This window comes from Lontra canadensis, unplaced genomic scaffold, assembly GCF_010015895.1.
Source record: "Lontra canadensis isolate GAN:19392208 unplaced genomic scaffold, GSC_riverotter_1.0 scaffold6, whole genome shotgun sequence".
Lineage (NCBI taxonomy): Eukaryota > Metazoa > Chordata > Mammalia > Carnivora > Mustelidae > Lontra > Lontra canadensis.
Window position 1 is genome coordinate 34,829,165 of NW_022631000.1, and position 14,160 is coordinate 34,843,324.

Below are 14,160 nucleotides of genomic sequence, written 5' to 3' on the forward strand. Positions count from 1 at the left end.
TAATTAGAAGTTTCCGCCGTGTATTATAGTTGAGTTGGTACAAGATGTTCAAGACCATGAAAAGCTGAATGTAATGGCTTCCTTGTGTCATGGTCTGAATTTTTTTTTTTTCAGTTCATTTGTCCTTTTAAGTAATCTTACTGTTTGTACCCTAACTGAATTTGCAATTGTTCCTCTTGCCAAACCATGCCTCCAGACTTGACTGTATAAATTAAATTTCATGCATGCATGTGCAAGCCGTGTGCACCGCCTGTTAAACGAAGTACTATAAACAAATTAAAGGCACATTTTAATGACCCTTGCGTTCCGCGTTACAGTGGTTTTTAGCCAGTTACCTACTGGGCACAGTGTAAGACACTGATTCACAGAAGTAATTTTCCGTGTGCCAGCCGGACTGCTCAAAGAATCCAGTCCCCTAACTGTGCAAGTTGCATTTTGTCCGGTTTTCTTCTCGGGCTCCCCAGCCCTTTGCGGCCTCTGGGAATAGTTCTGACGCTCCCCTGGCGACCGCCAGGACGGGGCTGATTCACCCCCCAGCTCCCTCTGCCGGAGCCCGCGCGCGGGGCGGCCGCAGTCACCGCCACCAGGGCAGAGCCGGCGCCGGGGCCCGGCGGCGGCTGCGTGACAGGCTGCACTCCCCAGCCACGGCGCTGTGGTAATTCAAACTGATCTCATCGCCTGTCGTCACGACACGCGCTTCCTCGCTTGCACGCGGCGTAGCGTGAGAGGCTCCGGGACAGTCGGCGCGCTCACCCCTGAGCCTTCGGGTGGGCGGACGCGCCCTTCAGACCGCTTTGAGGCCCGCGATGCAGCAAGTCCCTACCCCTGGCGACAACGCCACCATCCTGCCTTCAAAAAACAAAACAAAACCAAACAAAAAAACACAAACAAAAAAAACCAAAACCAAAAACAAAACCAAACAAAAGCTCCCGGGACGTCAACAAATAACCTCACCTCCCAAGGGCTGGCCTTCACCCTCTTTGGCCTCAGCGGGCCCTGCCCCTCACCGCCCCTTGACGCACAGCCGCCTCCCGCTCCGAGTTCGGGAGTAGACGCCAGGTCGCCGGGGTCAGTCGCCCGGCAACGCACCCCGCCTCCCGCGCGCCCCGGGCGTCCGACCGCGCCGGCTTCCCGGCAGCCGGGGCGCCGTGGGGGCCCTTTCCCGGGTCTCCCTGCCGGGGGCGGGTCTCCGCGTTCCTCCTGCGCAGGACGGCCAGGGCGCGAGGCCCCCGGGCGGTGGCCCACGACCCCCACGACCGAGAGGCCAGGTTTGGCAGGCGCCGAGGAGGCGCCGCGCCTGCTAAAGAAACCGAGAGGGGTTCGCGGGGCGAGACCGATTTGTCGCCGGCGTTCCCCTTCTCCCTCCCTCCGCCGCCCGCGGTGTTTGCTTTACAGCCGCGAAGGTGGAAACTTTTTGACGTTAAGTGGAGGGCATCACCCTCTCAGCTGAAGTCGGCGGAGGGCGCGGTGTGTCAGGAGCCCGGCGGAATCCGAGATTCCGCGCGGGATTACTCGGCCGGGTCGGCACGCAAGGCGGGCTCCGTGCCCGCCAGGAAACCCCGAACGAGCACGGAAGCGCCGAGAGCAGGCGGCGGGGGCGGGGCCGCCGCCGCCGGGGTTGCGTGACCTGCCGGCCGGCGGCCGCACGCACTTCGTGCTGGTGGCGGCCCTCTCCTGCCTGGCTGGCCGCCGCCGCCGCGGGGCGGGAGGCGCAGGTGCTGGAGGGCGGCACCCGGTTTCCACTTTTACAGCCCCAGCCGGGAGGGGAGTCACGCCATGTTTCTGGGAAAGGGAGTGAGTTCACCGGGGAGGACACGGCTTCTCCTTGTTATCAGAACGTGGGTAGCATTCGGTAATAAAAACCGCTCACACAGGATGTATTAGACGAACTGGGAACCGGAGCTGCTTAATCAATAAGTAATCGTGCTGGGAAAGTTTACCAAACAAAGAAAACAACAACTTTAAGAGGCAGGGCGCACAGGTGCGAAGCGTGTGACAGGCTTACACAGACAGGAACAGCAAGGACGGCGGTTTCGGGAGGTCGTTTTGTCCACTCTGCACAAAGATGGATAAGAGAGTCTAGATTCCGTGCATGTTGTTATTTCTCTTCGAAGCGTTCCTTCCAGTGTTTTATTCCAAAATCAGAAGTACCTATTTCCCTGGAATACTGAATGTAGAGAGACTTCTTTTATGTGTCTACTGAAGTCCCAAGCGCATTTAAAAAAGAGAAGACAACAGACATCCAAGCTCCTTGTCAAGATCATGAGAAAACGTGTTTTTCGCTCAGATATCTATTTACGTAACTCATATGTTTGTAGATATCTAGATAAATGAAGTTTGGAGGGCAGAACAAAATATTAACACCAAAATAGTTTAACACACAAAACCACTCCGGTGGACTAAAAGCTTTCAGCTTATCTGCTATTTATTTATAAATTTTTATATGGTGGATCTAAGCTCTTCGGCTCAGGTGTTGATCCCAGGGTCCTAGGATGGGATTATTATTATTATTATCTTATTAGTGAAGAGGAGGATTTTCCTGGGTTAGGATACCTGCCGTAAACTAGGAAACTTCTTCAAAATACGTGTATTTACCTCCCAACTTATCACATGTTTAAAGGGTGAACAAGGTTCACTGTTCACTTTTAAAATGTTTTCCCAGTCAACTGATCCTTACTTAAGTGTATTTGGGGATGTTTATTTTGTCTGCCCAGCAGTCTGTTTCCTCTGGGGCAGAAGTGCCCCTTTACTGTTCTAGGCATGTAATTAGAAAGGGAAGTTCATCATGTGTGGCCTTGCCTACCTGATCCTCACAACTGGTCAGGAGGCATGTACCTGCTATCTCCTAGCTTCAGCAATTTGGTCAAAGGATTGCTGTGTAACTTAAGTGTGCGGAACAGTTATTTCCTGGCATTTTTCTAACTGGAGGTTGGGAGCAGCGTCCTCCTCTTTGCCTCTTGCTGACAAATCTGGACTGTCAGCCACTGCTGCCCTTCCATGTGCAGACACTGTAAAAGAAGAGAGCCAACCTGCATTAAGTGGTAAACTCAAAGGGCTGAGACGCACCATGATTATTATAGTTAAAGAATCCATATCTGAAGTTCTCAAGTCCTGTTTTCCTGCTTTCTTGAAGCTTGGTTATTCAACTCTTCTGTTGACTCTGTGAGGTACTCTGGTATCCTAAGAAAATATACATCTATAGACACAAATAACAGAATGTATATTTAGAATGCTACTTGGAAAACTTATTTTTTGGATTTATAATATTGTTTTTAACTTGCTTTTTTTCACAGAACAATCCATTGGGACATTAGTTGCCAAGCAACGATATCATCATTTCTTTAAAAGATGCACAACCTTGATATTTGGTATATCAGTTTATTTTACATTTTGATTTTTCCAACTTTTAAGCATTAAACAAGATTGTGATGAACACTAAATATATGTACTAATAAGAAAGAACTTTCCCAGAAGCTTCTGGCAGCCTTCTCATGGAGACTGTTTGATGAGAATTGGGTCATAGGCCCATTTGTTTGTTTATCTATCTATCTATCTATCTATCTTTCCTTCCTTCCTTCCTCCCTTCTCTCTCTTTCTTTCTAAGATTTATTTATTTGAGAGAGACAGAGAGCAAAACAGAAAGCACAAGCCAGGGGAGGGGCAGAGAGTCTCAAGCTGACTCCCTATGGAGCCAGGAGCCTGACCTGGGGCTCTATCCCATGACCCCTGAGATCAAGACCTGAGCTGAAACCAAGAGTCTGACGCCCAACAGACTGAGGCACCCAGGTGACCCAACAGGCCCATTACTGATTTAAATCACTGGTAAAGGGAAAGGGGCTAGCAGAGTTGACTTAATCTGAGCTGTTTCCTGGAGTTGGGCTGATTCATTTGGGTTGAGGGTAGGGGGAGGGTAGGGGGAGGAGGTCTAGATTCTTGAACAAAAGGAAGAATGGGACTCAGATGTCCACTACAATAGTTTTGAACATTTCAAGGTGTTCACAATATATGTATTATTTTTTTACCCTAAAAGCAGTGTTTAAGACTGCTATTGCTCTACACCCTTGCAAACCAGGGCTACTATAAGTATTTTAATTGTTTTATCTATTTAATAGATCTGGTAATCCTATTTGATATTTTTTATCAATAATTTGTAAGAAAATATCTTTAAGATGATCCACAACTCCTTGTTTAGTGGAATCAAATCATTCTATTAATAGAAATATAACAAAATGACAGGAAAATTGTTATAATTTGACACCTATAAATTCCAATTACCTAAAATTATAGGTACAGAAACATGAACTTCATCTCTACAAAGGTAGAATGAAATAACTTCTGCCAATCACTTATGAAAACACACGTTAGACTCTTACATGCTTCATTAGAATGCTATGGAAATCTCAGAAATAAGCTATAATTTCATTAAACAAGCAAATTCTACAAAAGCTGTTTTTAAATATATAAGGCAGTTCTCAATTATCAGTCTTTGAATTCATTAACATTTATTATAGGCTATATATTTGATGCTAAGAGTTTAAAGAGTTAGCAGGGCCATATATTTGAGCATCAAATTCATTACAAGAGTTTTAGTCAGTTACATGAGAGCTTTGTTCTTTTTGTTTTTAAATATGTTCATGAAAGTAAATGTATCCTGGGGATGTTTTGGACAGCATATTGATGATAGTTAATAATACTGTATTTTATATTTGAAAAGTTGCTAAGAAGATAGATCTTAAAAGCTCTCATCACAAGAAAAACAGTTTGTAATTATGTGTGGTAATGGATGTTAACTCAAATTATTGTGGTGATTATTTCACAATATATACAAATATTGACTCATTATATTATGTACCTGGAACTAATAAAATGTGAAAAGTCAATTATATTTCAATAAAAATAAATATACTCATGTAAAAAATATTTTTTAGAAGATTTTATTTATTTGACAGAGACACAGCGAAAGAGGGAACACAAGCTGGGGGAGTGGAAGAGAGAGAAGCAGGCTTCCTGCTGAGTAGGGAGTCTGACATGGGGCTGTGGAGCTCCATCCTAGGACCCTGGGATCAACACCTGAGCTGAAGGCAGAGGCATACCAACTGAGCCACCCAGACACCCATCATGTAACAAATATTAAAGTATACTTGGCAGGTAGTACATTTTTGGGTAAAGCTCTTGTCAGTAGTGAATGGCCACAAAAGAATATACTTACAATCACTGAGGTTTTTGCTATACTGCCTGACTTACTTTAAAAAAAAAAAATTTTTTTTTAAGATTTTATTTATTTATTTGACAGAGAGAGATCACAAGTAGACGGAGAGGCAGGCAGAGAGAGAGAGAGAGAGAGAGGGAAGCAGACTCCCTGCCGAGCAGAGAGCCTGATGCGGGACTCGATCCCAGGACCCCGAGATCATGACCTGAGCCGAAGGCAGTGGCTTAACCCACTGAGCCACCCAGGCGCCCCTGACTTACTTTTAATATTTGAGAGTAGACATTTATCACTTAAAGGCTTGATGTCTCATTGGAAATTTGTTCAATAATTCTATTCTCAGGGCTAAAAAGAATTCAATATAGAATTTATTACTGTATAGATCACAACACATTTGAACTCCTAGAGAGAGATGCTATTTAAACATTGTGACTTTCATTTTATTAGGTACTCAAGTTTATACTGCACATACGATGGATTAAAAAATATACAGAGCAAAACCCCACAAATAATATTTTGTGGCCAAAGTTACCTCTAGACCGGTTATTTGGAATTCAAAGTATACAAAGCAGCTTTACAAAGGAATCTGCAACTTTAAATGTTGATTAGCACTTACAAAAACAGTATTAGGGAAAAGAAACATCTAATCCACATCTTGGTGAGAATAAAGTGTGTTGGGGTAAGTACAACAAAGCAAGTAGTCACTTGTAGCTGGCCTCTTTTTTTGAAAACTGGAAGCTATATCAGAAAAGTTATAAAAAAAGGTAAGTCTAAGACAAAGTTAAGTTTCCAGAATTCAATACTTTTTGAGTATTTACATGTGTTACTACTCCACAGTAGGCTGATGCCTCCTGGGTACTCACTGCCCAACAGAGTCAACTAACACAATACATGAGGCCCAGGTGCTTCTGCTTATACTTTTCACTCCAAGTACACTTCAGTGTTCACCTGTTGGACCTTGCCCTTGGCCATTTCCATCATTTGGGTAAAAGTAAACAATAAGAAGGATCTGACTGAGTTATGTTTGGAAGGCTTCTCAATAAATGAGACATTGTGTATGAAGTGACTGGCACACAGAAAGAGCCCAATAAATGTTAGTTTTTTAAAAATTCTGCAATTGCATTGGATAGATCCCAGAAATAGCAGTGAAATCCATGGTTGCTTCCACCTGGGAGGCCTGTATTGCAACTGTTTTATTCAAACTTTTGAGGTATTAGTACGGAACTGTGTTCTGGTTAACAAGATAAAAATAAAGCTGGGTAACTATAATTTTGCCATGCTCCTTTTGGTACAGTTCTGAACTCACTTTGAAATTAGCAACCTTGGGGAGACTTCCTGATATTTTCATCAGACTTGCTGCCGAAGTACCTATTCTTCCATATGCTTTTTATGGAGGGAGGGAAGGGGGTTATACTATTACCAAAATGAATGGGATGAATGACAGTGCCTTGATGGATCAATATCTTAGGTAAATTCTTGATAGAAACAAAAGCACAGACACTGTGTTCTCATAAATATTACTACTACAACACAAAGGTCTACAGACATTGTGGAAAGCTTTTAGTCACTTTAGATTAAACTTTAGGCTCTGTAGACTCTTCTTCCAAAACCAGGGAATATATTTTTTTCTCTCAGGGGTCACTGACCCACAGGGGAAAACAAATAATAAAGGGTCTCATAGAAGTTGAAAAATAACTTAATTATCACTGGATTACTTTATAAAGTCACAGTGAAAAGTGAAACTTACATGATTTAAAATTTAAGAACAGAAAACACAAAACTTTATTCAGTATGTTTAATGATAGGAATATTTTAAATTCTACTTCAGTTCCAGTTAGCCAATAATGGGGTGAAGAAAAGTAGTGGAAAAACAAAAAAGAAAAGAAATTCAGAGGGAGAGAAGGAGAGATTGAGATCAAGAGAGCCAAGAATAAACACACAAGACCCTGAGGAGAGGCTTATTGGATTTCTTTTTTTTAAAAAGTAACAACTTGTCATAACCCTTCATCTGTGCTGTGGTCTTCAGGGATAATGCCTTTCACTGCTACTTTTTAACAAACGCTATTCTTCACAATTTATTAACTTTCTTTATCCTTGAAATTCTTACTGAGCCTACTGCTCCCTGTTCAGAACTTGCTCTGATGATGATAATGTTCTAAATATGGGTAGTCTGATGCTGTGGCAATATATGACTACTGAACACTAGTACTGTGGCTAGTACAATAAAGGAATTTTTAAATTTCATTTTAATTAGTCAGACGTGGCTATCTAATTGGACAGTGCAGGTCTAAGGGACGTTTGTGGTGTGGACGCTTATGGTGGGAGGAAAACTGGTCTCAAGGCTATGTAGAGATGAGTAAGGACAGATGAAATTAAATCACAGAATGAATTACAGCCTTTCAGCTGTATCTTCTTCCACCCTTAAGGTGTTTCCTTTCCTTATCATATACAAGAAGTACTCAATAAATATTATTGGTGATAACCATATTACTAGCCAAACTAGCCTCAGAAAAGTCACCTTGCTTTAGATGAACAGTTTCTGTTCCAGATAAAGCACTCAGTGGACCTAGCTGAACTCCTTTTTTTGTGCCTCATTTGTAAACCCAATTACTGAGAACAATCCTGCCTTCGTTGACCCTCAAAGAAACATGCTGAACATAAACAGCTGTTGAAAGTCCTTTGCACTTCTCATAAGCATGCCCTACCTGATCACTTTGTTGGCTGTCCTCTACTCCCCTTAACCTCTTCAGTCCTCTTGTTGCTTACCTTTTTCAAATGGAGAAAAACGCTCTTTGAGGGGGTGGAAACTCAAAGTCGTTGGTAGGCATTGGGGCAGAAATATCTGCCAGGTTAAGTGTACAGGGTATATCTGTCTCTAAGACTTTGAGGAACAAGGCTTTTAGGAGTGTTCACTACTTCATGCTGTCATTTTCATTGATAAACAGCTCTCACCAGCAGTTTGACTACCATTTCAGCACTGCTCTGCATGGTTTGGTCACCCCTAAATCTATAGGTTTGAACTAGTTTTCTCTTTCTTAAACCTTACTTCATTCGAAAGTAACAAGTCTCTTTCCATGCTAGTGAGCCACATATGATTTTTCTTGTAAGAGCTGCATTTTTGACCTCATATAATCTTCGGAAAGGCGAGATTGGGACTATTGATGAGTCACTTGAAAATCACACCAATAGCTGTCTCTACCTGCGTTAGTCACAGAATCACCCCATTCCGGTATGCAGTGCTTGTCTTTTAGTAGTAGGTCATTAATAAACACTTGCTTTATGAAGGAAGAGAAGTAAGTCACGTGCAAAGCTAAGCAGCCTCCTGCAAATAACTTGTGTACGAGGGCAGTCTCAAGGTACCTTCTGAATGAGCCTTACTACATCCCGAGTACTTTGGGCTATGAAAATTCTAACGCCTTCCCAATTGCCCTTGTGGCAATGCCAATGGCCAGAGCTTCCCTTTATACTCATGACCTCTTCAACTGGCTTCTCTCCTCTTGGCGCTCAGTATTATAATTGCCCACTGCTGTGGCCGCTTTGCGGGCTCTAGAGCCAGGGATCAGAGGTACAGGGACCTAGGCAACCACTGCAGGCTGTCTCTCTCCAACCCACTTGAACCTAGGGACATTTCTCTTCTCTGCAGCTTCTACTAGGACTCCAGCCCGCCCTCCCCCACGTTGTCCTTTGCGCCCCTTCCTTCCCTCACACAGCACTCGGTATAAGACAAGCCCCCTCCTCACTCCCCGCAAACCCCGTCGCGAGCTTTCCGGCTTTCTCCGGGCGCGTGGGGCCCGAGGCGTGGCAAGGGAGCCCCGCTCTGCGTTGGCGAACGGCGTGGGCCGTGACGTCACTGCGCCCTGACGTCGAGCCGACGTGTAGCTTGGTCTCCCGGGAGACCGCGAAAGTGGAGGTCTAGGTGAGACAGTGAATGACTTCCTTGAGTCCCCCGGCCTACCCAGTCCTCGGGACGCAGTTCCGGAGCGGAGGCGTGCTGACACCGGGGGAGAGGGCCGGAAAGCTCAGCCGCGGCGCCGCGGCGAGGGAATGTGGCCCCGAGCGTCGCCCCCGCACCCCTTCGCGGCCCCTGCACAGCTTCCGTGAGCCCGCTTGGCCCCGGTGTCCTCTACCGAGAGCGCAGCTCGTCCTCCGCCCTGCACCCTCCTCCTTCCTCCTGCCACAGCAGGTCCCGAGGGTACGGGGTTAGAAGGGGACGGGTTTCAAAATCCAGCAGTTTTAGCTGGCCTTGCAGTTGGTTTCTATTTGGAAAATCCTGCCGCTTCAGGAATGTCTTAGAACGTGAACTTCGTTTCACCTGAACGTGACCTCGTTTGCGGGTGATTCACACCAGGGGAAGGGTGTGTTTACGGAAGGGCCCGAAAGCTGAACGTGAGTTAATGGCCCAACGTGACACTGCTGTGAGGAAGGGAATCGGAAGTGAACAATCCAGTTCGTTCCTGTGTTTTCGACATCTTCCTCGTGATCCTGTTAAGAGAGCAGGTTCACAAATACTTAGTGTTTGCTGCCAGTTTCACCGCACCTCTTGCTCAAGGGCAGCCTGCATGTATGTAATGTGCAAGGATAAAAGAAACTGACCTCATAAAACATGCAAAATAATATAAGAGTGAAGTAATAATTTAAAAAACTGCCGTGTTGCCAAAGGGGAAAGAGACTTTCCCCCTCCCTTTCTTGAGAAACTTTGTATTTGTGAATGTTTACACTGTTCCTTTAATACCTATGCAATTTTTAAAAAGACTCAATTTTTCTTGAGGACTTGAGGAAAATTTCTTTAAAATGTAAACATCAAGGAAGCTATCTCCTGTCACCTTGGGAATTTCACCTAGGCTCCTTACATCAGTACTAAGGACTCTGTCATAGAGATTTGTATTCCTTAAAACAGTCGCAATTAACTAGCGCAGATAGCTTCTTCAATTACTAGGTAAATTGAAAACAAACTATGAAATTGTATAACAGATTGTACTGAGAACGAGTTACCGTTTCTCTTGAGAAGATGTATGTAATGGATTGTATCTACATAGCTATATAAAAAAAGTGGGGTTACTTTATATCTTTGTAGTCTCATTAGCAGATTGGCTCTGATGTGCATCACAATCTAGTTAAATGCTTATTCAGTAATAAGACTGTTTTCTTTCTGCATTGTGGAGAGATTTTTCTGGGTTGGCAGTATTTAATTCTTCAGTAATCAGAACCTGCCAAATTTCCCCACTTGCTATAATAAGGCTACAAAGTTGGAATAGCTTTAGAGATAAAGAGGGTACTAAACAAAAACTGTTCCACTGGTCCCTTGTTTATACTGTCACTAGATTCATACTCTCAAATAATTTTATGGGTGGAATTTAAAAAGCAGATTTCGTTGGTAATTTTAGGAAAAATTCTACTCCCACCAGAGTTTAATTAAGGTGATGCCATCTTATTTTACTGATGGTGAGTCCATTGTAAAATGACAGAAGAGAGAATAATGAGCCTTCTGTGAATAATGAGCTCTTGCCACATCAGAGACAGTCTGCTGAACATCAGATTATTATGTACTTGGCTATGTGGGCCTATGTTAGCTATGTCAGTTAACTTTACCCTCATAGTTAACTCCAGTTAACTCCAGTTAACTTTACCACATACATACATTATCTTTATATGGGAAGACAGTTCATTAGTTATTTGTTTTTAAAAAGCATCTCATTAAAACAGCAGGCTTTGTGTTAACACAGGGGATGAGGAATTTTCTTTCCAACAATGGTTGCATGATTAAAAAAAAAATACTGCTACTACAGAAATTTTTGTCAACTACAATTTCCCTAAGACCTTGTAGTGGCTGAGGTTGCTGTCTCTGATAGAGTACTCCATCTCCAGTCTATCTTTGTGTCAAAATCATGCTCTGATCAAAAGCAAACGGCTTCAGGAAGCCTTCCATAGTTTCCAATTCCCACCCGAAAGATAAGACAGGTTTCTTTTCTGAACTCCTAGGTTGTTCCATCTCTACCACTCCTGGCCCTCAGACTTTCTTCCTTGCTATGGAATTGTGCCTGTTCATACTCTGCTGCCCTCTTTCTACTCCTCACTCCTTAGATGTATATATAAACATTTCTTACAAAACTGGACTGTGTATTCTCTCTCCATAGTTGGGAAAGATTAAAAAAAACAAAACAAAACCCCAAAAGTACTTGCTTCATTCACCTTGTGTAGTTATAACAAAGTAGTGATATAATTTTATGTTGAGTTCTTTTATTAGAAAATGAAAATCTGGGGCACTTGGGTGGCTCAGTGGGTTAACCCTCTGCCTTCGGCTCAGGCCATGGTCTCAGGGTCCTGGGATCGTGGGTCTCTCTGGTCGGCGGGGAGCCTGCTTCTCCCTCCTGCTCTCTGCCTGCCTCTCTGCCTACTTGTGATCTCTGTCAAATAAATAAATAAAATCTTTTAAAAAAGAAAATGAAAATCTATTAAAGTAAAATATCTGCATAAAATTATGTAAATGTTCATCTTGAACACTACTCATGCTCTGATGCACTGATCTTCAGTGCCTGCAGATGATATTTAATTTGATAACTGTTTTTTCATACTTCATCCTTTAAACCAGCATTTGTGTCACAATTGTTTTTCCTATTTGCTGAACTAAACTACTATATTTAGATATTTTTCTGTTAAGTTTTTGAACCCCCCCTTTTATAAGGGAACAGAAATAAATGGGCCTGTTTAAAATTTTAAGTGATACTTATTCTGTATTTGCAAAACAAATCATTAGTAGTAAGCCACCACAGAAACCACAATTAGACTATAGAGTTATAAAGAAAGAGAAGTTTTCTAAGTTGTCTGTTATCTTTTCCATTCTAGTGGCCTAATAACTGAGAAAAGCCCAGTTGTTTGTACCTTTTAACATTGAGTTGATGAAATAACTGTTGAAAGTTATCACCATTCATCTCTGAGTACTCCCAAGAACTTAAATCTTTTAATTTGAATTTTATTCACATTGTTTCAATTCTGATTATTGCTATCAATGTTTTTAGATTATTTTACTTGAGAACTCACATTTTGGGAAATTATGGATCGTCACATCCCCATGCATGCATTACCTGAAGAAATCCAAAAGGTATGATATTGTGTTATTACAGCATAACATTAAGAACATTTTAAGGTAGTTAGTTATAAAACCTGGGAGAATGATTTTAGAGGTTTTACACTTATTTTCGTCAGGGCATCTGCAATGAACTGATGGCGTGGTTAAGGAGAATAATCATAATGGCCAAACTGTAGAGTTCAATTCAGTGCAAAGAATGTTTAACCTGTGAAGGAGACTTCTTTAATTCCAGCATAGTATTTGACCAGGTATTTGTGGAGCTTTTGTGGAATGTCCAAATACTAAGGTACTTTTCTTGTAGCTTTTCAGGAGAAGAAAGCTTGTAAAAAATGAAAATACATGGCCCTGTTTAAAATTTTAAGTGAACCTTATTCTGTATTTGCAAAATGGATAATTAGTAGTAAGCCATTATAGAAACTACAATTACTTTGTAACTTTTTGTTACAAACGCTAAATGTTGTGATGCGAAATGTTGGTGTCTCTCTCCATATAAAGGTCTATTTCAGTTTCATCTTAATTTTTGCCACTTATCATGTACCAGACACTGTTTTAAAACCTTTCATATATATCTGCTCATTGAATCTGATTAACATCAATTTTTCTTTACAGTTTCTATCCTCCTTCCCTCCCTGTGAGTTCCTATCTGTCCTCAGGCAGAAGCATTTATCCTATATTTAGTTTGGCAATGCATACATTGTTAACAGTTTAATTTTTAAAATATCTCTTTGAAACTGATTGACAAATTGTATATTGAAACCTCAAACATTAACTATCATTAATCATTGAGGTTTTTTAGTAAATCTACAGTCAACTCTTAATTAACCACCAATCCATTATTTTTTAATTAAAAATTGCAGTCATCTCTCAGATATGCTTTTATCCTTTGTGCACATTGCTTTGGGCTGCCTGTTAGCATTAATCATTCCATTGATTTAACTTGATGCTTAATGTTACTGCATGTCATTCAGATTTATGTAAAATGCAACCTAGCAGGAGCTGGAAGGGAAAAGACCCAGAAAAAGACCTTTTAAACCATTGCATTTCATTTTCTTCACCTTTTAAGTTACATGTAAGAGATAATAAGCACACAGAGAGCTTAGCTATGCTATATTTATCTGAGAAATGGTACTCGTATATGTTTGAAGACATGGTATATTCTTCCTCTCTCGCTCAACTGAACTCCTTCCATTGTGCTAGGCTGGTATGGTAGAGATTAAGAGAAACAGAACAAAATAGTCTGAAAGAAACAATACTCACACTGCAGATCCCAAAGAAGAGGATATATAATGACATGAAAAAATTACTCTAAAAGATAGTTTATGATTTAAATGTCATATAAAGTAGTGTCTTCTTTGAGAATGGAGAGGTGACAGGCAAGGGGGAGGAATCCCTGGTATTGGGATGGTCCACATAAGGAGCTTTATGTGGGGGATAGAACTGGAATAGGCCCTTGAAGGCAGAGTATTTCTATAGACAGATGGGAACAGGATATCCTGGGCCAGGGTAACAGAAGCTTGCTGGTGAGAAAAAGCTGGCCAAGTTAGAGGATGTTTAACAATGTAAATGTTTTGAATACATGAAAGAGTATGTATTTATTTTGACTATTGTTATAAGAGTTGCAGAATGCTTTTTTCTCATGTTTAAGTTACTATATAAGTAAATTGTTTAAAAATGATAAAAACCAAACCTTTCATAAATCTGCAGTTACATTCTTTTTTTTTTTTTCAAAGATTTTATTTATTTATTTGACACAGAGATCAGAAGTAGGCAGAGAGACAGGCAGAGAGAGAGGAGGAAGCAGGCTCCCTGCTGAGCAGAGATCCTGATGTGGGGCTTGATCCCAGAATCCTGGGATCATGACCTGAGC

At 41.9% G+C, this 14,160-nt stretch overlaps 1 protein-coding gene and 1 long non-coding RNA gene across 5 annotated transcripts in view; one reads left to right on the forward strand and one right to left on the reverse strand.

The window, feature by feature from the left end:
* The first annotated feature begins 3,312 nt into the window (after window positions 1-3,312).
* Window positions 3,313-14,160, forward strand: part of LEKR1 (leucine, glutamate and lysine rich 1) — a 184,839-nt gene continuing 173,991 nt past the window's right edge. The window contains exons 1-2 of one of the 4 annotated variants that reach the window (XM_032852585.1): window positions 3,313-3,368; window positions 12,223-12,305. In XM_032852585.1, the coding sequence (XP_032708476.1) occupies window positions 12,258-12,305 (48 nt within the window). In that variant the 5' untranslated portion in view covers window positions 3,313-3,368; window positions 12,223-12,257. Of the gene's footprint in view, window positions 3,369-9,109; window positions 9,123-9,143; window positions 9,593-12,222; window positions 12,306-14,160 lie in introns of those variants that run through there. The other 3 variants (XM_032852586.1, XM_032852582.1, XM_032852584.1) reach the window with 3 other exon arrangements.
* Window positions 5,019-8,491, reverse strand: LOC116864718. Its single transcript, XR_004382078.1, has 3 exons — window positions 8,406-8,491; window positions 5,859-5,944; window positions 5,019-5,049 (listed from the first exon to the last, which is right to left on the reverse strand). It is a non-coding gene; the product is annotated as an uncharacterized LOC116864718 (long non-coding RNA).